At 36.5% G+C, this 22,823-nt stretch overlaps 3 protein-coding genes across 3 annotated transcripts; 1 reads left to right on the top strand and 2 right to left on the bottom strand.

The window, feature by feature from the left end:
• The first annotated feature begins 1,266 nt into the window (after positions 1-1,266).
• LOC135086999 (rhythmically expressed gene 2 protein-like) lies at positions 1,267-2,702 on the top strand. Its single transcript, XM_063981855.1, has one exon. The coding sequence runs from the start codon at positions 1,493-1,495 to the stop codon at positions 2,222-2,224; it is 732 nt and encodes a 243-aa protein (XP_063837925.1). The 5' UTR covers positions 1,267-1,492; the 3' UTR covers positions 2,225-2,702.
• Positions 2,703-6,206: 3,504 nt separating this feature from the next.
• On the bottom strand, positions 6,207-9,218 carry LOC135086531 (THAP domain-containing protein 5-like). The gene is made up of 6 exons (XM_063981263.1): positions 8,425-9,218; positions 7,946-8,190; positions 7,670-7,723; positions 7,108-7,260; positions 6,550-6,636; positions 6,207-6,431 (listed from the first exon to the last, which is right to left on the bottom strand). The coding sequence occupies exons 1-6, from the start codon at positions 8,523-8,525 to the stop codon at positions 6,217-6,219; spliced, it is 855 nt and encodes a 284-aa protein (XP_063837333.1). The 5' UTR covers positions 8,526-9,218; the 3' UTR covers positions 6,207-6,216.
• Positions 9,219-15,697: 6,479 nt separating this feature from the next.
• On the bottom strand, positions 15,698-18,993 carry LOC135086792 (uncharacterized). The gene is made up of 3 exons (XM_063981583.1): positions 18,724-18,993; positions 16,179-16,722; positions 15,698-16,002 (listed from the first exon to the last, which is right to left on the bottom strand). The coding sequence occupies exons 1-3, from the start codon at positions 18,844-18,846 to the stop codon at positions 15,866-15,868; spliced, it is 804 nt and encodes a 267-aa protein (XP_063837653.1). The 5' UTR covers positions 18,847-18,993; the 3' UTR covers positions 15,698-15,865.
• Positions 18,994-22,823: the final 3,830 nt, after the last annotated feature.

The following is a 22,823-nucleotide window of genomic DNA, read 5'->3' as shown; positions in this document are numbered from 1 at the left end:
AGTAAACAAAATAGTAAACAATCGCCATGATGGGCCGGATTGGGCCGATGTTGCCACATGGTACCGATTCCTCAGGTATTGGGATTGTAATTCCCTGGTTCGCCAACACATTAAGCCTAAACGGCCGACATTTTGTGATTTTTAATTTAGCTACACCCAACATCAAATAAACCGCACTTTCCGCGACGCGAACTTTAAAGATTTTCTTCTGACACATTCATGGTGCCCCAACAATATTGGTGTTATTTGAAAGCCCAATAAATATCCTTGAAGAAAAACACATTTAATTTCTAAATAAATGATTATCATATACCATAAATGTGACTTGAAAAGAGACCTCACTTTGGGCTCACCTCTGGGATCAATTAGACCAAATTTTATGGTTATAAAACCAAATAATGATCACACGTGTCCACTTTAACAGATGGATACCGATTAATCCCAACTTAACAGTTTTATAGCCATAAAAGTTGGCTCAAGCGTAATAGCCTATTTTTTTAAGAAGTGACTGGATCCTTCTAAAGACACATTTTTGGGGTAAAAACCTTTCCTTTAATGAAATTAAGTTTAGAACTAGGCTTTTAAATGGTGCCAATATTGGTGGGAAGTGGGGATGCATACGTTTGAAAGTGCTTGTTGCGGGAGGTGCGATTTATTTGATGTAGAGTGTAGGTAATCGTAGTTCAAATATTTAATTATTTATTTGTTTAACTTCTGATTTGGTTAGTGAATTGGCTATTTCGAAGAATTAACTAGGAGATTTAAATAAGGAGATGGCAATACTACAGTCCACACTAAAAAGAGAGGTCGGCCCATAGAGAGCGAGATAGAGATATGTAGGTATTTCACTCAAGTTTTTGTTCCAAGTGTGGCCTCCATTTTTATCTTTAGCTTCATGGTATGGACGTATTCCTTCCTAACTCCATGGACATTATAAGTATTATAACTGACAGTGTCGTATTTCACTTCAAAAATACAAAAAACATTGAAGTTTTGAAAATTGAGAAACAAAGATCCTTGTCTTTTTTTCTTCAATAACTCTATCTATAGCCTTGTCCCCCTTATCAAATCTTTGGTCAGAGTCATTTTTATGTCCTGTTCCATTTAATTTTGAATTTAATGTCATCAATATAACATTTTTGATAAGATGAAACACGTAAGAAAAATAAAATTTATGGTACAGTTATTCTTACCGAAACCGATACGAACAAAACCGTTCTAATAAATGAACACACCCGATGTCAATGTCAGTCAACGTCAACTGATTGATGTCAAGTCAACAAAAATCACAGACAAAAATGGACGATGCTGGCTGATTGAACTGTTTCATAATTTTTGAGTACCTATGATTACGGAAGATATATAACTATTATATATCTTCCGTAATCAATAACATACTACTACCACTTTAGAATGATACTGAAATACACAAAAGGTAAATTCATCAATCAAGTAATAATTTCAGATTCGACGTACTAGATTTGCAAACAAGATGAGTTTGAGAGGCATAAAATTGATCACCTTCGATGCAACGAATACTCTGTTGAAATTCCGCGTTCCCCCCTGGCAATATTACACACTTGTAGCACGCGATCATGGTTTTACTGGAAGCGAAGAAATGGTCCGAGGATGTTTATTAGACAGTTACAAAGGCATGTGGGATAAGTACCCTAACTTTGGCCGGTCAAAGATCACCTGGGAAGAATGGTGGACACAAGTGGTAAAGAAAACGTTCGAAGGTCATCTGCCTGCTAGTGCAAACATCGATACCATAGCTAACACGTTGATAAACGAGTTCAAAACATCAAAGTGCTGGTCAGTAGCTCCAGCTGGAGACCGATTACTCTGCTTACTTCAAAGTCAAAACAAAACAGTTGGAGTGATCTCAAACTTTGACCCACGCCTCAATGAAATATTGCAAAGTGTTAAAATTAAAGACTTTTTTAATTTTATCATAACATCCTACCAGATAGGGTTTAGCAAACCAGATGAAAGGATTTTTAAGCATGCTCTAGAGCAGTGTGATAAATTGGTCAAACCGCATGAGGCTCTTCACATTGGAGATGATGTGGAAAAGGATTACGAAGGAGCAATGGCGGCCGGGTGGCGTGCCCTTTTAGTCTCTGAAAATATTAAATCTGAGATACCACCAGCTGAGGAGCATGTGTTCAAAAATTTAGAAGATTTATGTTTAGCAATAGAACAAAATAAAGTGCAGTTTTGATTAATTATGAGGTCTTGACTAACTTTAAACTTTGTTGCTAAGCCTAAACATGCTTGTTTCTGATGGAGTTTTAGCTTTTGATATCTTACTATGTATTTTTTATCATTTTTATATGAATAGCAAAATGTATTTATCTGTTTTTAGGTAGATATAGATAGCAGATACATAGTACTAATGCTAATATTCCATCAAAAATCAAATGTCAATTTTATTTGTTATTATTTTGTAAAGATTATAGTAGGTACTTAATTGAATAATTAATAATGTCGACTGTAACTAGCTCTGTTTTTGTACTAATTTATATCATTGGGTAACAAGCAGTTCTTTATTGTTATTTTATTAAAAATACCTATGATCATTTCAAATATTATGTAGGTATGTAGGTAGAGTGCAATGATTAGTTACTTATCTATTTATTTGTGTTTGACATTCTCATGTTATAAATTTTATTAGATTAGAATTTGATTTCACTTGCAGAGGATTGTTGTTTTATTGATTGAACCCTGTCAAAATTAATAGTTATTTCACTTTTCCTGAGTAATTTTTGGGCGATCCTAGATCTCATTCTTGGAAATGGTTGAATAGAAAACTGTGATCCTCAAAGTTCCAAATATATATTTGTTTTAAATAATTATAGCAACTACTAATAAGGGTATAAAGTGCTATTACTACTTCTACACCCGGACAAAACTGTAGCTCATGCATGAACACACACTGAGGCACCCATTTCCTATCAGGTTTGATTGAGATAGAGACTACTTACAGACTTTGTTGGGCGATAGTTTGGTCGGTTTCCAGCTCCCTCAAAAGCCCTAGAGCAATTCTAAGTATCATCTAACGTTTCAGTCCAATTTCATAACTATGAGCTGTTTTTTTATTGGCCGATTCCTCAAACAATTTAGAAGCCGATCGACTATCAGCCTATCAAGTAGGTAGGTAAGGTCTGTAGTTTCAGGTTATTTTGGTGCTGAACTTCGTCTTCGGGACAGCATCAACGGCTACACGACACTGGTAGCGGTTGGCGACAAGCCAGCTCGAAGGCAACGACAGCAGCGGCGATCTTCTCTGCTTCAGTAGAGGGAGAGGATTTATATTGTGGAGTTGGTGCTCACGCGGAACTGGGACGTGGTTGCTAGGCTTGCTCGGGTATCGGGTATATCATAATATAACATGCAGAATCTCAAAACCTTAGTGGCAGCAATACATGACTCGTAGAACGAAGGAAAACGTTGTGAGGCAAACCTCCCAGTTGTGTGGACGGATCTGGTAAATGTCGATCAGGTACATTTACACATTTATCGATATGTCGCAGTCGGATTGTATAATCCGCCGTTTTACATTACCACTAGGCATTTTACATTACAGCTCTGTTTTGTAATACGGCGGTTCAACGTTTAGGCGGATTGGCGATACGTTCTTCAATACGCGGCAGTGTTGCCAGTCGGGTCTAGTCAGAAATTACCAGAAATATAAAAAAAAGTAACCTTTTTGAATCAAAAGTAACCTTCATACGGGGGGGGGGGGGGGTTTGCGGAGCGATGATTGCAAAGAGCATAAAAGAGTAAGAGACGGCACTCCATAGATATTTTTTGAGCTCACGCACACATATGCATTTTAGAGAACGACCCGCAAATCTTTACCAACCGCACAAACTACAGGCGGAGCTACCAACATAATGCCTTATTTTCTGACAGTATTAGTGACGTTCGTAATAACTTATCGATTATCGATACTTTGCTAGGGTTGTAATTGCATATCGATATCTAGTATAGGAACCTTCAATATTTTAATGATTACTATTTTTATTTTATACTATGTGTAAGTAAAACGAAGTTTTGTAACGTAAATTATTTATTTCGAAATAAAATAGGTATATTACAATAAGTATTGAACATGACATAGCAGTTGTAGGCATGAGGAATTATTGAAAATTATAACAAAGTACAGAAATGATAATTTTGTAAACTTTTATTTTCACAACTTTTTCTAAGAAAAAATAGGATTTTTATTTATAAACATCTTTAATTTTCTTATCAGCTGATCGAACCTCAGCCCTAAGATTACTTTTCAATGCTTTGTTGCTGTGCTTTTTTACTTTTGTCAGCAAAATTGTTTTCACTTTTTATGAAGCTGTCATTAATGATTTTACAACTTTTTCTTAGAAAAAGGTAACTTAATATTTTAAACATCTTATCATAAATTTCTTTATTATGTTGTTGACATTTAAACCAACTAAAATTACAATTTGTACTCAACATTAAGAAAATGAATTTTCCAACATTTTCCATATATTATCTGGTCGGCAATATGGTCATGATAAAATTGTTTAGCTTCATTTACGGTGGTACATAATTGAATTGTTGGATAAACGAGACTTTTTTTATCATGCCACCATTCGCGAAGAGATATATATGCATACAAATCATTGTCAACAGGAGTTTTCACGCTCAAACACTCTTCACAAATTAAACAAGAACTGTTCTGTAATAGTTTGGCAGCTAAATACCCGCTTACATATACTACTGGTTGGTTTTCAAGGCTACACAAATTTTCAATGGGCTGTTCTAAGTTTTCAGGGTCCGGGATAGACAACACAGGATAAAATTCAGTGTCTGTGGAATCTTGAACATTAATTTTTATTTCTGTTGTTTTTAAATTAGTTTTTAAAATGTCTTTATATTCCAGCATATGTTTATTGTTGTCTGCTTCACAATTAGCACTTCTGCTATGAGGCACTTTCAGCCCAGTAACCATGCTTGTTTTAAGCGCTGCAGTAAAGTGCGTGATAGTGGGATTTCTATTGGTTACACTGTGTTGCCTAATGATTCCAAATAAGTTTTCCAGAGAGTCTTGGTTAAACTGTCTAAGGTTCATATATTTAAACCCTTCATTCTTTAACTTTTCCCAAATATCGTTTAAGGATTTGATAGATATTTGATATCCCTTTACGCATTTAACATTTTTTAGTATCGTGTTTTCTGCTGTTATAAATTTTATGGTTTTTAACTTATCAGTATAAAAGGTCCAAGACTCAATGTGATTACTTGATGTGGAAACATTTTCCCGGATCCCTTTCTTTACGTCATTTAAAGATGATGGACCATTTGTACAATCAAATAGTTTATCTAACTGTTCAATCACAAATGCTGTATCATTGCAATCAGAAACTTCTTTCCATGCCATCATTTTTAAAATAGCTGCCACGGTATTACTCAGAGCATGCGCAGCATACTTCACCCTCATCTTAGTTTTGAATGTTGGATTTACAATGGTACTATTCAGTTTTTTAAAATTTAAAAAATTTCTGTTGTGTTCTTCTGCAACTACCAAATGCCTCCATTGTGCAATTTTTCCATCGAAAGACATATTTCCACTTTTAAAGAAATTGTTTCGTAATAATTTGAACAAGTGAGGGATGTCATAGATTATAAAAATTTTGTCATTATTTACAGAGAAAAAGTTGCTATCTATGCCTTGTCCACAGTTTCTTTTTAACATGTTAAGAGCTCCTATATTTGTAGATCCCTGATCACAAACTGTTGTTAGAACCATAAATCCGATTTCTTTTAATTTTTTGATGATGTCCGATATAATTTTTGCCAGTTTTGCTGTTGATATTGTGCCTTCCACAAAATAGTGCGCAATATATTGCTTGTAATTATGTTTAGCACCCTGTATCATAAACACTAACGCATGGTCTGCAATTTTCTTTTCTCGTCCCATGTTCTCGCCCTCTCCATAATCCACGTAGCCATCCACTTTATCAGCAATTTCGTTATAAATTATCCGTTTCTTTAACGCCATCTCGTCAAATATTAACGAGCAATATTTATTTTCCTTTGGCATACTTGATGCTTTTGCCTCTAACATATCAATTATATTTTTATTTATACCAGGCTCCATTGGTATATTTTTTTTAAATCCTTTGGAGCGTTTTAGTGCTTGGTAGCGTAAACAGCTTTTGCATATAGCGGTATGCTTTAGGGGACCGTTTAAATATAGCCAAAGCATATATTTTGTTGGCACCTTTTTCCTTGTGACTTTTTTTTGTTATTCTGCACTACATCCTTTACTAACGATGTCAGCACTTCCGAATCTAACTTGTCTAAATTCACTCTTGACTTCGCTATATTCCTTATTGTTTTTTTTGCATTTTGTAACTGTCGCCAAAGCCTCTTCTCTTTAATTGTAAATGTTGATGAAGTGTCTGTAATAAAAACATTTCCATTAGTAAAAAAAACAACATTAAAGCAAATTGAATTGAATATCGGTTAATTAATCAGCAATTTTACTTAGTTTTTTAAATTAGGTATGTTTTATCTTACCTTTCATTTCAATGTTTTTCTTAGGTCTTTTATAACTGTGGACTAATATTTCTGCCTGTGCATCTTGATGGCAAATGTTTTTATCATCTGAAATATTATAAATATGCAAATTAGTTTAAAATTTATTTTGTTGTTTTATGAAACATATTATTTCCAAATCAATCAATCATTATCAAGTTTTTAAAAAATGCAAAGACAGGATAATGATAGCTCTTCTCATAAAATATGAAGCGTGGGCCCACCTTCAATAACAATGACATAATATTAAATTAAAGGCATTTAGAGGTTTTAATGTTCTGCATTCTGGATGCGGTCTGCGGGTATGTCAAGACAATCTGTAAGTGGTCGTGATAAGGCAATCAGTCACGTGTGCTTTGCGTTCTTTGTTCGTATCCGCACGGTCAAATCGCATTAATATAAAATGTACAGAAACCTAGAATGTTGTACATATAAGTTCATTTTGACCTGACTGCAGACTGCAGAACGCATCCAGGGTGGCATTCTTTAGTTTGAGGGAAGGCATATTTTAGAAGGTAAATAATTAGTTTGTACACTTACCATGAGTAATGGGTTTATAGGTCATATGTTCTGGTGCATTGGAAGTAGAAGGAAGAGGTTCAAAAGTTGTTTTCGCAGAAATACCAGAATCTGGTATATCCACAGCTCCCAAACATGTTGAATTTAGTTGTCTGGTTGTAGTTGTAAGGGGAACTGAAAGCAGATAATGAAATGTGAATTGGGTAATAAAATGTCATGTTCTTACCCAACTTTAGGGTACAATCAGTCTAGTACATGTCTTGCTCACATTAAAAATTACTAGCTTATAAATATTATTAAACTAGCTGACCTGGCTAATTAATGTAGATTGCCTAAAATTTTTCAAATTGGTCCGGTACTTTTTTTGAAGAATTTGTATTACACAAATTACTAAAGTCCCTCTAACTCAACACACATTCTAAGCTAAATTGTGTTACGAGTGGGTTTACTACAATATTCAAGCTGTGGGGTTCTAACCCGCACTTTAGGCTATCTTGGCTTCGAGTTACGGAGCCGATCAAATACAAACAAACAATTAAATATTTCCTTTTTATGTTATTAGTATAATTTTAGATAAACATACCTCGTTCAACTGGATTTGACTTCTTTGGAATGCAATATGAATGATCATAAAGAACTGTAACAAAGTATAGATATAATTAATAATTGAAATTATATATTATTTATTGATAAGCATACAACACATGTTTGTGGTTACAAAGAAAGAACCTTGTTAAATTGCATTCGGTTGGTTTGTTTTGGAAACCAAAGAAAATTAATTAAGACATCTAAATAATTCAGAAAAAATTGATAGATAGTAAATTAAATTAAAAAAAAATAATTGAAGTCATCATCATACCTGTCTTGAGGTTTTCTTTATTGGAGTCTTTTACATGAAGAGGAAACTCTGTCAAAACTTCATCTGGCAAGATGGGATTGCTCAATTCTAGTGTTGGAATAGCTGAGTTCTTCAGCCGAGTTCCTTTGGCATTGAAGGATTCAGGAGTGAAGTGCCCACCACAAACAAACTTCAGTTGGTGTAACTTTTCAATAGGTACATATGCTAAGTCTTCTATGCCAGCATTTTTAACCCACATTCGACAACTGAAATAAGAAATACCTATTAGAAAAGAAAAAGAATAACAAACTGAAATTTATTCATCAACTAATTTCTTTTAGTATTGTTATGCAATGCATTTACAGAGTACGAAACAAAATACTGAAATTAAAAATTGGTTATGGTTATTTACTGTATGATTAAAAATATTAATCCCAGCCTTTAAGTTTACACAATCATTAAAATTATCTTGTAATAAATGAGTGTTATTAGAAACTTACCGGTCAGAATCCAGAGGAAACCTACTCAAAAGTAAGGGTGATCCACCACGACTTCGCCTCTTATTACAAATAACGCACTTCTTGTTGTTTCTACTCTCCATTATCAGTAGAAGCCTAAAATGAAATAGGTATTAATTAAACAAACCCTATAATTTCTCTCCAACCAGTGTCAATGCCCTGGTTCATGCATTTACCAGTTTTGAAAGTACATTTACATTTTCATCACATAGAGTTGTTTTTAATGAAAAATAGATTTGTAATAGATCTAATATTTCAAGTAAGTAGATAACATACCCATTAAACAGAAAAGTAAATAAGAGTTTAAACTTCTGTAGAAGTTGAAACACAGCTTATTTAAAAGAGTCTCTATCTCACAAAAAACAAAACACTGAACAGCAAACTTTATCACGCCCGATACGGAGGAACTTAATCAACTCAACGTAAACGACAGAAAAGTTTATTTACAGTAATATTGCACCAAATCTGAGAAAATAACTTCACACGAATCAATTCGCCGGTTAAAAACTCAAACTCAATTGACAAACATTTTTTTTCATTTGTCAAACTAACAATACTACCAACATTAAGGACACTAACAATTATTTTTAGTATGGTGGTATTGATCCGCGGGTTCCCCTGCTATATTGAAATCAATCCAAAATGCACTTTATTGCTTAAGGGATAAGGTTGTATATCAATTGCTACATATAGAGACTAGTTTTTGTATGAGAAGTGTCTACCCACTGGATGATTGTGTAAGGTTGTTCATGGATGGAAACTGAATACAATTGATCATCTAAATTCGAAAAGTGACCAGTCGTATAAAAACGTTTCATGGATTTGCGTTTTATTATAGAAAAACATTCGCTAAAACTCATTTTTTTAACAAATAATAAATAAAATTCAAGTTTAAATGCACTTTATGACATAATTTTTAAATTGTCACTATTAATATTTTTTACTGAATAACCTGTAAAGTTAATTCTACAATTTCTGAAAAATCACCTAAAAGTAACCTTTTCATTAGTGTAACCTAAAAGTAACCACAGCAGTTCAAAAGTAACCTTCTGGCAACACTGATACGCGGCGGCCCACGCAGTGTTGCCAGTCGGGTCTAGTCAGAAATTACCAGAAATATAAAAAAAAGTAACCTTTTTGAATAAAAAGTAACCTTCATACGGGGGGGGGGGGGGGGGGGGGGTGCGGAGCGATGATTGTGTTAGGTTGTTCATGGATGGAAAATGAATACAATTGATCATCTAAATTCGAAAAGTGACCTGAGCCCCGATTACGGTAACTTTTAACGTCTACAATCCAGACGCGCTTCAAAGATTCTGCGATACGATTGGTCAAAACAGCTGACGTATGCTGTTGAACGACCAATCGTATCGCAGAATCGAGAAGCGTGTCTGGAATGGAAACGTTAAAAGTTACCGTAATCGGGGCTCAGTCGTATAAAAACGTTTCATAGATTTGCGTTTTATTATCGACAAACATTCGCTAAAACTCATTTTTTTTAACAAATAATAAATCAAATTCAAGTTTAAATGCACTTTATGACATAATTTTTAAATTGTCACTATTAATATTTTTTACTGAATAACCTGTAAAGTTAATTCTACAATTCCTGAAAAATCACCTAAAAGTAACCTTTTCATTAGTGTAACCTAAAAGTAACCACAGCAGTTCAAAAGTAACCTAAAAGGTTACAAAAGTAACCTTCTGGCAACACTGGGCCCACGTTTAGCCGCATCGTACTTAGAGATGGGTAGTGGGTAAAAACCCATTTCACCCGATTGGGTTAAAACTGGGTGATTTGGGTAAAAACCCGGTTTTTACCCATTATCACCCATTCTGGTGGGTGAAAACAAAAATAGCGTTTTTTTAAAGTGAGAAGTGGTATTTGTTGCTAAGAGGGCGTTCTAGTGTTACGTAATGCAATCTGGGGGAGAGGAGGTCTTGAAAAACGTTACAATGCGTTACAGTGGCGGAAGGGCGGTTCGATTTCAAGTGTTTAAGCAGAAGTACTTTGTAGTTGGTGTTGTTATTTGTAACTTTATACCGTAATGTCAAAATGTCATCAAAGAGAGAGTTTGGCATCTTTGGCATTACCCCCCCCCCCCCCCCCCCCTCCATATCCTTGCCATGATCACAAATTATTGTGTTCCTACTAAATTTCTTCTAAATCGGTTCAACGATTCTTGAAATAACACCATTTTATAAAATAATTGGTCACATCATCATAACGTGATCAATTTTACGATTTGGCCACGATATAAATGCATATTAGTGTTAAATTTGACTTATTACTTATTAATCAATAAACTTAAATGAGAAAAAATCAATAAAAATAAAGAAAAGATACCAATTGAAATAATTATAAAGTTATTTGTTTTCACCCGGTGTAAACACCCACGGGTGGAATGAAACGGGTTTTTATTGGGTTTTTACCCTCATGTGGGTTTTTACCCGGGTGGAAACCCATCTCTAATCGTACTACTATAGATTGTAGGGTGACCATACTTACAAAATAAAACAATGTTTAATGAAAATAAATTTTAATAAGACAGATTCTAAGAATTATTTATCTTCGTTACTGTATACTAAATAATATATTTGACTTTTCTAAACATTTTAAGAATTAATTAGAAAATGATCACAGGGAACAGGTAACTCAAAACAATAAAGTTTTAGTCATTTTTCTGGGTTATTTTTCTTTAAGATAAAATTATCTTCACCGGCCACAGCCATGATTTCATATTTTTACACTAATAATATTGTGTACCTAGGATTCCGCCGAACACTAGAATCCATAGCCACTTTGTCCGGCAGCGCCACGGTATTGAAAATAGGAACTAAAAACTGTCAAAGCGGCGGGTAATAACACTAATAACACGCTATTTTACATTACGGCTAGCCGTATTGAAGAACGTTTGGCGCCGAATACATTCCGGCGGATTTTCATTCAGCCGTATTCAATCCGCCTAAACGTTAAGCCGCCGTATTACAAAACAGAGCTGTAATGCAAAATGCCTAGCTGTAATGTAAAACGGCGGATTATACAATTTGACTGCGACAGATACATTTATTCCAATCTACCCCCTTGCTTGCCCGACAGCACAAGACCGATTGTTATAAAAATCCTTCGGAGTCGCGGTTGTCCTGTAAATGCCTGTTGGCCCCCAAAAACAAGAACGTGTGTACATTTGTTTTCACATAATTTTACGATAAATTCTTAGCGCCTAATAATTTTACTACGGCAATGTGGCCGCTACCAACCGGTCAATATGGAAATAAAATTAAAATTAAAATAAAATTAAAATTCATAAAATTCATATTTTTGCAAATAGGCTTTAAAAAAGCGCTTTTACACGTCCCAATATTAACCCTACCACTGCTTCGGGACAATAAATGGGCCAGTGCTGAGAAGAAGCAGCGCAAGAAACTCAGTCACTATTGTCAGCCTCCTTTTCAAGGTTTTACAGTCTTTAAAACATACAAATTATAGTCATAAGTATTAATGCGAGCTAGGTAGTTAAACATTCCAAACATTTTTATCCTTTATATAATCATCAACTTTATAGTAGCCCTTTTTCATTAAGGTGCTTTTGATATGTGCTTTAAATTTATGAATGGGCAATTCTACAACAGTTTGTGGTAATTTATTGAAAAGTTTAATACATTTCCCCATAAATGAATTACCAATCTTGTGCAGTCTGAAATTTGGAACGGCAAGTTTATTTTTGTTTCTTGTATTGAACTTGTGTAAATCACTCTTTCTAGTAAATTGCTCTATATTTTTGCGAACATATAAAAGGTTTTCATAAATCGACGGTCCCTACGTATAGTTCAGTATCTACCAGTTCCGTGATTTGCCGTTTTTGTTTGCAAAACCTTCAGAGCACCCAACAGTTTCGGCTCAGTTAAAAAAACATACAGTTTTTATTCAAATTGAACCTTAAAACGTCAAAAAACAAATCCCGCAACTACAAAATTAGAACGATTTCCGCAGTAAAATTGCATTAGTGGGAGGTAAGAAATTTTACGTTGGACCGCACGCCTTAATCCGCGCGCCCAGCCCCGCAACTGCCACTTTCATCCGCGCAGATCGAGTAAATTGATACGTAATTTATGAAGGAAATAGGTATTATTATGATTTCTGACCTAATTTATTTCAGTCAACATTAAACCAACGGTAAATTAATCAGTTAACTGTAGGCATAACGTAGTTGCGTTGTTTTACTCGGGAAAATTGAAGTTACTATTATAAGTAGGTGGCACTTACTTATTTTTACGTCGGAAAATTCAAGAATCTTCTAGCCGTAACTGCCACTATAAATGTTTTACTTTGGAAAAGTTTGTTTTTTATCTGTAAGTTAGTGCCAGTAACGGTGTTTTACGCTGAGAAATTGTATTTTGGCCATATTTCGTGGACACAAAAGTGAAGACAAAACAATATAAAATATGATATACAACACGACTGAAGTATCTAGGGTCATTTATTAGACTCAACGCAACCAAGTTCTTCTCCTATGCTACTTTATAATACATGATATAAGTAAAAAATCGTAAAATTTATTTTATTTATTTATTAAGCATATTAAGGCATTCAGAAATAAAGATAAGCAGATAACACTTACAAACAAAAGTTTAAATTAACTGCATTTAGAATTTACTATTACATGATAATGCTTACATGATATTGCAAACATATACCCGTCAGAAGGATGAACATATACCCACTAAAAATACCCTGGTGCCCCGTCACTCTCTATAAGTGCTAACTTTGAGATTCCGGACAAAGATCTCCCACCTACACGGCGACAGTTGGGACGAGAGCAACTGGAAGTACACAGCTTTTCCGTACACACACTCACCGTCAGCAGACGGTGGTGGTGGCCTATCTATGCAATGCCTTCCGTGCGGCCTCACGCCCCCGTTACGCTGGCCATTACCGAGGAAGGAAGATAGGAGGCAATCATACTGTCACCTTCCCTGGAGCGAATTAAAATGCACCCGCACTTGGTTCGTAGTCGCGCTATCGTACTGCAGCTTCTTGTGGCACCTTGTCTTCTCAGATATATGTGCTTCATTACCACCCAACTTTTGTTACCGTCCACATAGCTTTGACTATGCTATCCCGCAAGAATATGGTGTGTCGTATGCTCCTAGCCACCGCAATACAGGTAGGACTCGAAGGATCCGTGCCCAGTCATGGTGCGATCGCTAGACCTTAAACTTCAGCACGAGTGCGAATAAGGTACCCAACTTAGCCACAGCCCACGGCGAGGTGGTTTATCAACTATTAGACTACAGCACAGTCTAGCGAGTCTCACGTCAAACGGCCTCTCTGTCCTCCTATGGCGGAGCTTTCACCTCGTTCTTCACGCTGCGTTAAAGACGACGATGTAGCCCTGTAGACTTTCTGGGCCTGTTAAGGTCTTAGAAGATGGGCAGCGTTACCCTTTCCTATGAGGGTGATGCCTTAGATGGGACAGAATCATGCTTTTGAGGGTACCAGTATAGAGTTTTCGGACCTCCAAATTAGGGAAGCAAGCTGTCTTCCATTCGCACGGCGACGGATTGGAAAAAGTGCGAGCTGCCACTGGTTATATACATAAGGTCACCGTATTTGCGCTCACTACTTGGCGCCACTGGTGATTAACAGGATAACTCTTAGATATTTTATCTGGGCCTTAGTTCTGACAGTGGTGTGGGCGTCAAGTGAAGGTGTCAGGGATGCCTTTAAATATATGTAGTCCCTGGCCTAGGGTGACCGTAATGCTGTCTGTGGCGCCCAGGCAAGCCGCCTCGCTGTGAAAGTTATTTATTTATTTATGAGGATATTCTTGTAATTATGAAACTATCTGCATGACAGATACCTTGAAATATCCATGCCTTGAAAAGGGTTCCATTTAGTACCCAGTTGTATTCAATGTTCCACAAGATCGAACTCAAAAAAGAGCCATGTGGATCTTCCTACTCGATGCCATGCTGTCAAATTTGGCCGGCACTATTGATAAAGAAAATTTACCGGTTCTACAAGTATTCTTCAGTCAAAAGACCCCTTAGATAAGGAAGAATCTTAAGGTATTGAGTGCCTCCAAAATGCAACTATCTGGGAAACGAGGCGGGACGCTGTTATGCCTCGTCGAGCAGGACTATGGGCCTAGAGTGAGAGTGTAAGATGTGGTGTCAAAGTAAGACTGATGTCAAGATGTCATACAACTACGCCGTATCAACCGCTGATGGGATTTATTGAGAGACGTGTATTAGCTGCCGAATGCTTTATTGCACTGATTATAAAAATGTTAGAACTACCAAAGTCCCAAATGTAGGTCAGGCGTAGCTGGCCAAAGTGCATGAATAAAATGCAAGTTAACAATAAATTAATTAGTAATAAAAATGTGCGAGTTGACTCGTACAGAGAGTTACTGTCAATAGTAGCTGAACTTTGTTCCCGTGTACAACTACTTATGTGGCAGTTAATAATTTTAACAAATATATTACTCCGACGTAAAAGTTAGTAAGTACCACTTACGTAATTTGTAATTAGAAACTTTCCGTTGTATAAGTGAGTAAATGACAAATAATACACTTATTGTGATTATTTTTTGATAATTCTTCATGTTTTATAAAATATACCTCATATAAAACTATCATACCAAATTTCATCAATGTATGATAATTAAAACGCGAGCTACACATGTTTAAACTTTCAAACCGCTCTCCTGTAAAATTGACCGTTTTCAGATACGTTTTTATACGTAGGGACCGTCGAAATGAACTGTGAAGCTACTGTCAGTATATTAATCTCCTTAAAGAATTCTCTCAAGGAAAATCGGGGTCCAAGGTTATAAATGGCCCGCACTGCTCTCTTCTGCAGAACGAACACAATTTCAATGTCCGCAGCTGAGCCCCACAACAATATGCCGTATGACATTATACTATGAAAATAGCTAAAATAAACTAGCCTTGCCGTTTCAATGTCAGTTAATTGCCTTATCTTTCTCACTGCAAAAGCAGCTGAACTGAGCCTTGCTGACAAGGTTTCAATATGAGGACCCCACTGAAGTTTAGAGTCTAAAGTGATTCCCAAGAAAATCGTTGGGGGAGAGGAGGCCTGTAGGTATTCCAGTACACGTCCTTTGGCTGAAATGATGATGACGATTTTACACATTTAACGGAAATGAAGAAGAACCTTTGCAATACTATACAATCATTTTTGAAGGACAAGGAATGTAGGGTAGGTAAGTTAATGCATCCATCTGAATACTTTTAAAAAGTTTTATTGTATTGTATCAAATCTAGCCCTGTTGAATGAGTGATATAATAGGTATCCAACAGTGACTACTACACACTACTGATTACTTGAATAAATAAGTCGCACTCGCAAATGTCTGCTTATACCTAAGCCAGACCTTGCCATACAATGCAGAGTTTACTCTTGCGGTGGCTGAGCGCAGTTCATGAACATATTCATGTCGAGGAGTAGATCCTCATCATTTTCAAAATCTTCGTCCTCGTCCTCCTCCTCCTCCTCTTCAAACTGCTCGATGCGGAATGCATGACCTCCACCTGTAACAATGTTCAGTTAGTATAAAATAATAACAATGTAATTTTCTTTTGTTATTTTTGCTTAATAATGATTTTACATCAAAATACTCAAATCACAAAGAAAACTTTAAACAAACCAATTTTTACTGAGGAGCACTTATTAGGTAACAAATAAGAAGTTTGATCAAGAAACTTACCGAACATTGGCGGAACGCCCAAATCAAGAGGCAGCGAGTTGCACGTAGCCTCATTCTTCAGAAACTCAGCAAGGGGTGAATCAGGCTCCACAAACGGCTCAGACGCTTTGCTTGTTGAAGCAGCCGCTTCGTCTGTAGTAGAAGCCGCATTGCTTGTTGTAGCAACCGCTTCGTCTGTTGTAGCAGCTGCTTTGCTCGTTGTAGCAACCGCTTCGTCTATTATAGCAGCCGCTTCGCTAATTGTAGCAGCAGCCATTTTGCTCGTTGTAGCAGCCACTTTATCTGTTGCAGCAGTCGCTTTCATTGTTGTAGCAGCCACTTTGTCTGTTGTGGCAGGCACTTTCTTTGTTTTAGGGGTCTCGGGAACTTTAAATACTTCAGCTGTAACTGTTTCAGACGTTTTCTTTGCGGCCCTTGATGCTGCCTTCGCTGCAGCCTTTGCTGCAGCCTTCTTTTTCTTTTCTTCATTGACTCTCGCATAATGATCTGGAGGCAATGTGGGGATCATCGCTGCTCTCATCGCTTCCAACTGCATCCTTTCAATCTGTAACAAAAGCCTTTACTTACTATAACAGAATATAAAAAATAACGTGTACTCTCTCTATGATAATAAACTAGATCCAATACCCTAATAACGTAGACGTGAGCACAATTTGAAATCGACATACTTAATTAACTCAATAACGCCACAGTCATTCTCTAATGAGACGACGATTCCCTCCCCCTTCCATCCACACTCTCCACTCCCTGCTCCACCTTAACTTCCCCTCCTATTCCCACTCTCTATGGGTAGGTATAATGTTGATCCTACTTGTAAGTAGTTATATTATATCCCTTACTTTGATTCCCTTTTTTTTCTTGCCCCATCTTCCCTTTTCACTCAATCTTTTATCATTTCTTAATAATTTTTTTTAGATATTTTTCTCTGTAGAATCTTTGAAACTGTTCATATTGTATGGACTGTGATACTTTGGCTACTTCAAGTTTATTTTTGTTTTTTGTATCAGGGTTCGAAAGGATAATTATCATAATAATTATCGTGATAGTAACAGATGGATAAGTATCGGTTGATAATAACAAAAAAATGCGCTCGTGAAATTAACTGTATTCGAAGTTTTCAAACGTGTATTTCCGCACTTGCGTCTAGTGATGAGCTTTAATAAACGTACTAGATAGTTATAAAACCTATCTATTTAGCTCCACAATGATCTCCACAGTTCTCTAGCGTCAAAATATTTATCTATTTGTAAGCTAAGTTATGCGACTAGCAATGGATAACTTGACAACAATTAGCAACCAAAAACATAAAGCAACATCGCAATCAGAATTTCTGATGAAACAATATGACAAAATAATGTTCTAATACTGTTGATAATTATCTGATAATTATCATGAAGTGTAATTATCTTGATAATTTCGAACCCTGTTTTGTATTGAATTTAGTAGCTAATATAAGGTAAATTGTCCCATATTTTTGCAATTAAGTAGGAAAAGGTTTTCATAAATAAACTTCAAAGCTACTGTCATAATATTTTAATGTATCATTATTTACTATTAGTTGTGTATAAACCTGCTGTCTACAATTTAACAATATGTTGTTAACAGTAAACCAATGAAGAACTTGTGGATGTGTAAGTACGTATCATTTAATTAAACTGACTAATTTTCTATACCTCTATCAACTTTAAAAATGAGAAATGTGTCTTTAACAAAAATCACCTATGTAGATCTTTTTAAAAAGTAAGGAAAATGATACATTTAATTAAGGAATAGCAAAGGTCATAATATTGATCCCTGCGGCATACAAAAATATCTAACTGATAATATTATATTAAAAATTAACTGGATGAGAAATAAATACGAATAGACAAGTTTTCATGTACAAAAAATATTTTAGATAATTTATTAGATTTGGCAAGGCACTCACTCTTGCCCATTTTTTTTTCTTTTGACTAATCGGGGTTCATTTGGTTCAGTTCATCAGGGACTTTGAAGGCAGAGTGGTATCAAATTAGTGTTAAGGCGAGACCAATAATATAGGTTTGCACATAGGTGTTTAAGAAATGAGAACAATCGCTTAAGCCATTTTCACCATTCTGCCCGAGGGAGTTTAGTTTTCTACTCAGGCCATTCGCTATTTGCATTAAATTACCACTCAAAATCTATGAAAATAAACACTTAATAATTGAGTATTTATAGTGAAAAAAATTATCACCTGTTTACAGCTAGCAAAACAAAACAAAAGGTTTTTTTAAACAAATCAAAATAATAGTCGCTAAGCCAATGTTATCTAGGTACTTCTCGCACCTTTAGTTTCAGTTGCCAATATTCAATTTTTAAAATAGTCAACTGTCGTGGAAATAATTAATTGCTAGCTGAAGTACCTACCTATTAAAGTAGGTAGTCGCAAGCAGTTTTTGCCATTTATGTTTAGTGTGAGTCTTGGAAATTATATTAAATCTCTTAACGCATCACTCGTTACATGGGTATAAAATTAATTAACCTCTTTCAAAAATTAAATAATTAATAGTTATTGCAAACTTACATGTAAAGCATTACGCTGAGCTCTGATTTTCACCAAAGCCTCTTTAATCCATTTTTGCTCAGCTAGAAGCTGAGCTTCTTCACGAATGCGGCTTTTTAATGAATGATATTTAGCGTCATTCATGTTTACTTTGTAAACATTTACAATCTGATTTAAACACTTTGAATATTTTGAATTGTTTTCACCGGCCGGCTGGAACACACAGAAGAGAGAGAGGCATGTCCAAAACGAGCGATCGATCAACAGAAACGACTAGGGATGTAACGATATATCGAATATTCGTTTATAAATATCAATGTCATCATCACTCATCGATGTTAGAATTATAGCGCAAAATTATGACAGATAACGATCTTATTGAAAAAAAAGCTAATTTTGATGTGTTTTTTTTATTGATAGAAATTTTATAGACATTTTTGTTGAATGTTGTTAATCATGGTTTTGTTGATTGTGTAGGGCAAAACACGCGCTGGAAACCCGGATTTAGGTACTATCGGCAACAGTGTTAACTGCCCATCTCCGGTCATGTTGTCTCGTTCTATCGCAAGAATCACCATTTGATGAGAGCGAGAGCAAAAACGGAAATGGATAGTTAACACTGTGGTCGTGCCGTGTGTACACTGATCTAATATTTGAATACAGAATATCTATACAAAAGCTGTTTAAAAAAGATTTAATATTTTATACAACATTGTAGGTATATACCTACGAATGTGTGCACATAATCTTTAGGTCGGTGGGTCTAGCTAGACAAAGTGCAAATAATGTATAATCGCATACCAGTCGAAAAGCGGTTGAAAAGCCCTTTTTTTCTATGGAGTTTTGACGGATTCGATTTTCCATTCGATCAAAAAGTGCATTTTGTCTAGGGGGTCCAGTCCAATTTGGAACTTCGAAAGAAATTGGCATTTTGGGAATTAGGTAAATAAGGAAAAAAGTAGTTGTTCCAACACATTAACAAAATCGAATACATGTAGGTATAGATGACCCACGCTGAACTGTCCCGCCAAACTCAATGACAGGGGGGCGCTACCATCGTTCAACTATATGGTTTCCAACATGGCAAAAATCTGAACCAGCGATCCGGTATTGACGGTGGCGCCTCACTGTCAATGTCCAATGTCATCGACATGCGACAGGACAGTCCAGTATTTTGGAACTATATGTAAGGTGACTGACAAGTAAGTGAGTGACACAGTGTTGTACAGATCAACAATGCGCCATCTGCAGGGATATTATTCAAGGCGTGTGGTACCTACAAGTCCAAGATAGACTGTAGACCGCAAACTGCAAGCCACCGCGGTTTCTTTGACTTTTTCTTATTCACTAATGGTCAACCGCAGTCTCTAGCCGCAGTCAGCTGCCGCTCGCAACGAATCCCTATAACGCGACGCGAGTGAGGTGAATGTGGAGTGGGAATATTCCCGCGTTGTTCACAAATGTCCGCTCACCATTCACCTCACCTGCTCGCGCGATTATCTAAATGCACCATTAAACTGATTTATAGTTATTTGTTGAATAACACTTTGGCTTTCTGTTCCTCTCCCTAGTTTCACATTATACAGTTTTTAAATCGATAAAGTATCGATTAAAGGTATCGATATTTTCGTTTACTTGCATCCCTAAAAACCGCCCTCGCTCGCGCGTCTTTCCATTCTATACATAGCCAGAACGCAAGGGTGTGAAACTAATCGAGTATAGTTTGGATGTGACTTTTTTTACTAAGCTCCTCCAAACTATACACGACCAGTACGCATACGCTGCGTACTGCTCGCGTATACTTTGTAGTGACTTAGGTCAATTATCTTACTAAAAAAAATACATCGTCAGTACGCATACGGACTAATCATGTATGTATTGTAATAAGTTTTTTTTTTTTTTTTTTATGTGATAGGAGGCATTACAATGTATACGCGAGTACTTAGTTGCATGCTCGTCATTTTGACTTATTTACCTCTCTTTCTATTACATATTAATTCATAACTGCGTGTCTACTTTAAACATTGAATCAATTTCGACACGTGCCATTGTTTTGATAAAGAGCTTTTTGGTGTTTCATATTCTGCCATAGAAAAGATTTGTTTTGGGGCTGAATAACTCTTAAATTAAGAATTATGTATGTCAAAATGATTTTTGTTCTTGAGATAAAAGCTTATAAATAAAAATAAATATCCCTGGACATTTTACACTGCGCTTCAAGTCCCAAACTAAGCAAAGCTTGTACTATGGGTACTAGATAACGGATATAAACATACTTAAATACTTTTTTTGTAAATACATACTTATTATACATAGAAGACACCCAGTCCAATACAAACAAATATCAAAATATGTTCATGCACACAAATTAATGTTTGTACTGTGCGGGAATCGAACCCGCTACCTCCGGAACAGTTATCCGTTTCGAACCACTACACCGAACGGTCGACAATTTTAGTTAATAATGCACGTTTAACTTTCTTCATTCACTCTCACTAATAAATAATTGTTATTTAATTTGAAATCTACCTAATCAATTTAATTTCAGAAACCACTTACATTAGTGTTATAAATCTAGATTTATTACAATAATATGTAGATTCAGTAAAATAATAATATTTTATGTAATAATTAATGAATTTAAAAATGGCATCACCGTACGTGATCTACATAGGTAGTTCTTATTTCTAATCTCGAGGACAAAGCACGAGCATAATATCTAATAAATGTAAAATAATATCTAATATAATTCCATATTTTATTAAATCAAATAAACTAAACACACTCTAGTCAACTGTAAGTGGTGTAGTATAGTTTGGAGCGAAGACGGAATCCATCCACGATACAAACTATACACGATCAGTACGCAAAATTCGTGTATAGTTTGTAGTGACCGACTTACAAAGAGACACTCCAAAATATACACGAGCAGTTTCCTATGGGTGCGTTCTGGCCATGTATAGAACGGAAAGACGCCTCGCTCGCGCCCTTCGCGCCCCTCGCGCCACGCGCATCTCGCGCGAGACATAACAAAACAAAAACGAGACATTATTGATTGATTCCCCATCCCATGTCCATCATCCCTTATCACCGGGGATCTAGAAGCGCTAATAATTACCTATAGAATGGCGTCATTTGTTATGTATGTGGGATGTGGGTACTTGTAGGTAGGTAACATCTCTACTCCTTTTCAGTGTTACATCCACAGATATGGTTACATCTATAGTTACATAGTTACATCTATTAACATTTCGTAATTTACCTAGGTACTGTGGGATATGATGCTCAACCACAATAAGGAAGCTAGATGTTAGTGCTTCCTTCCGAGCGGGTGTTATGCTCGGGGACCAAGGTCCAATTTACACCATCTTGGTTTGCCTTGGCAGGATATAAAACTCCGTCACCGCGATGCAGGTTTGTATGAGCGGCGGAGTGTGCCATAGTGAAGTAGTGACAGCGCCATCTGTTGGTCACTAGTTTTGTAGTGGCGTCGCCACACCACTACCCCCGGAAGAACCGGAGGTGGATGACGTCAGGATGAGCTCAGCAGTCTGTGCGTGATGAGCTTACAAGTGCCAGTGTGCTCAAGTCTGCGGTGAGTCGAGACGAGCAGGTTGCGGTGCTCTATCCACGGTGAGTCGGGATAGTGAGCGGAGGCGTCTTCGATGGTCGGGCGTGGAGCTGGGCCAGAGCTGTACCCGTGACCAGTGAAGTGACGGTTGCTTGCTGCCGAGGAACCAGGAAGGTCGGTTGCGATCTGCGATGGTCCCTGAAGGCTGGATGCTGGCTTGTTGAAGACTGGAGCTGATGACGGAGTGGCGGAGATGGTGAGGATGGCGGATGCTGATGCCGAAGATGGTGGTGATGGAGGTTGCGTCTCACATCACGTCGGGGTCACCAATGTGGGATATGATGTTCATCCACAATAAGGAAGCTAGATGTTAGTGCTTCCTTCCGAGCGGGTGTTATGCTCGGGGACCAAGGTCCAATTTACACCATCTTGGTTTGCCTATATATACTTGGCAGGATATAAAACTCCGTCACCGCGATGCAGGTTTGTATGAGCGGCGGAGTGTGCCATAGTGAAGTAGTGACAGCGCCATCTGTTGGTCACTAGTTTT

The sequence above is a fragment of the Ostrinia nubilalis genome, chromosome Z, assembly GCF_963855985.1.
Source record: "Ostrinia nubilalis chromosome Z, ilOstNubi1.1, whole genome shotgun sequence".
Taxonomy (NCBI): Eukaryota; Metazoa; Arthropoda; class Insecta; order Lepidoptera; family Crambidae; genus Ostrinia; species Ostrinia nubilalis.
Note: the sequence above shows the minus strand (reverse complement) of the source record. Positions and strands in the feature narration are given on the sequence as shown.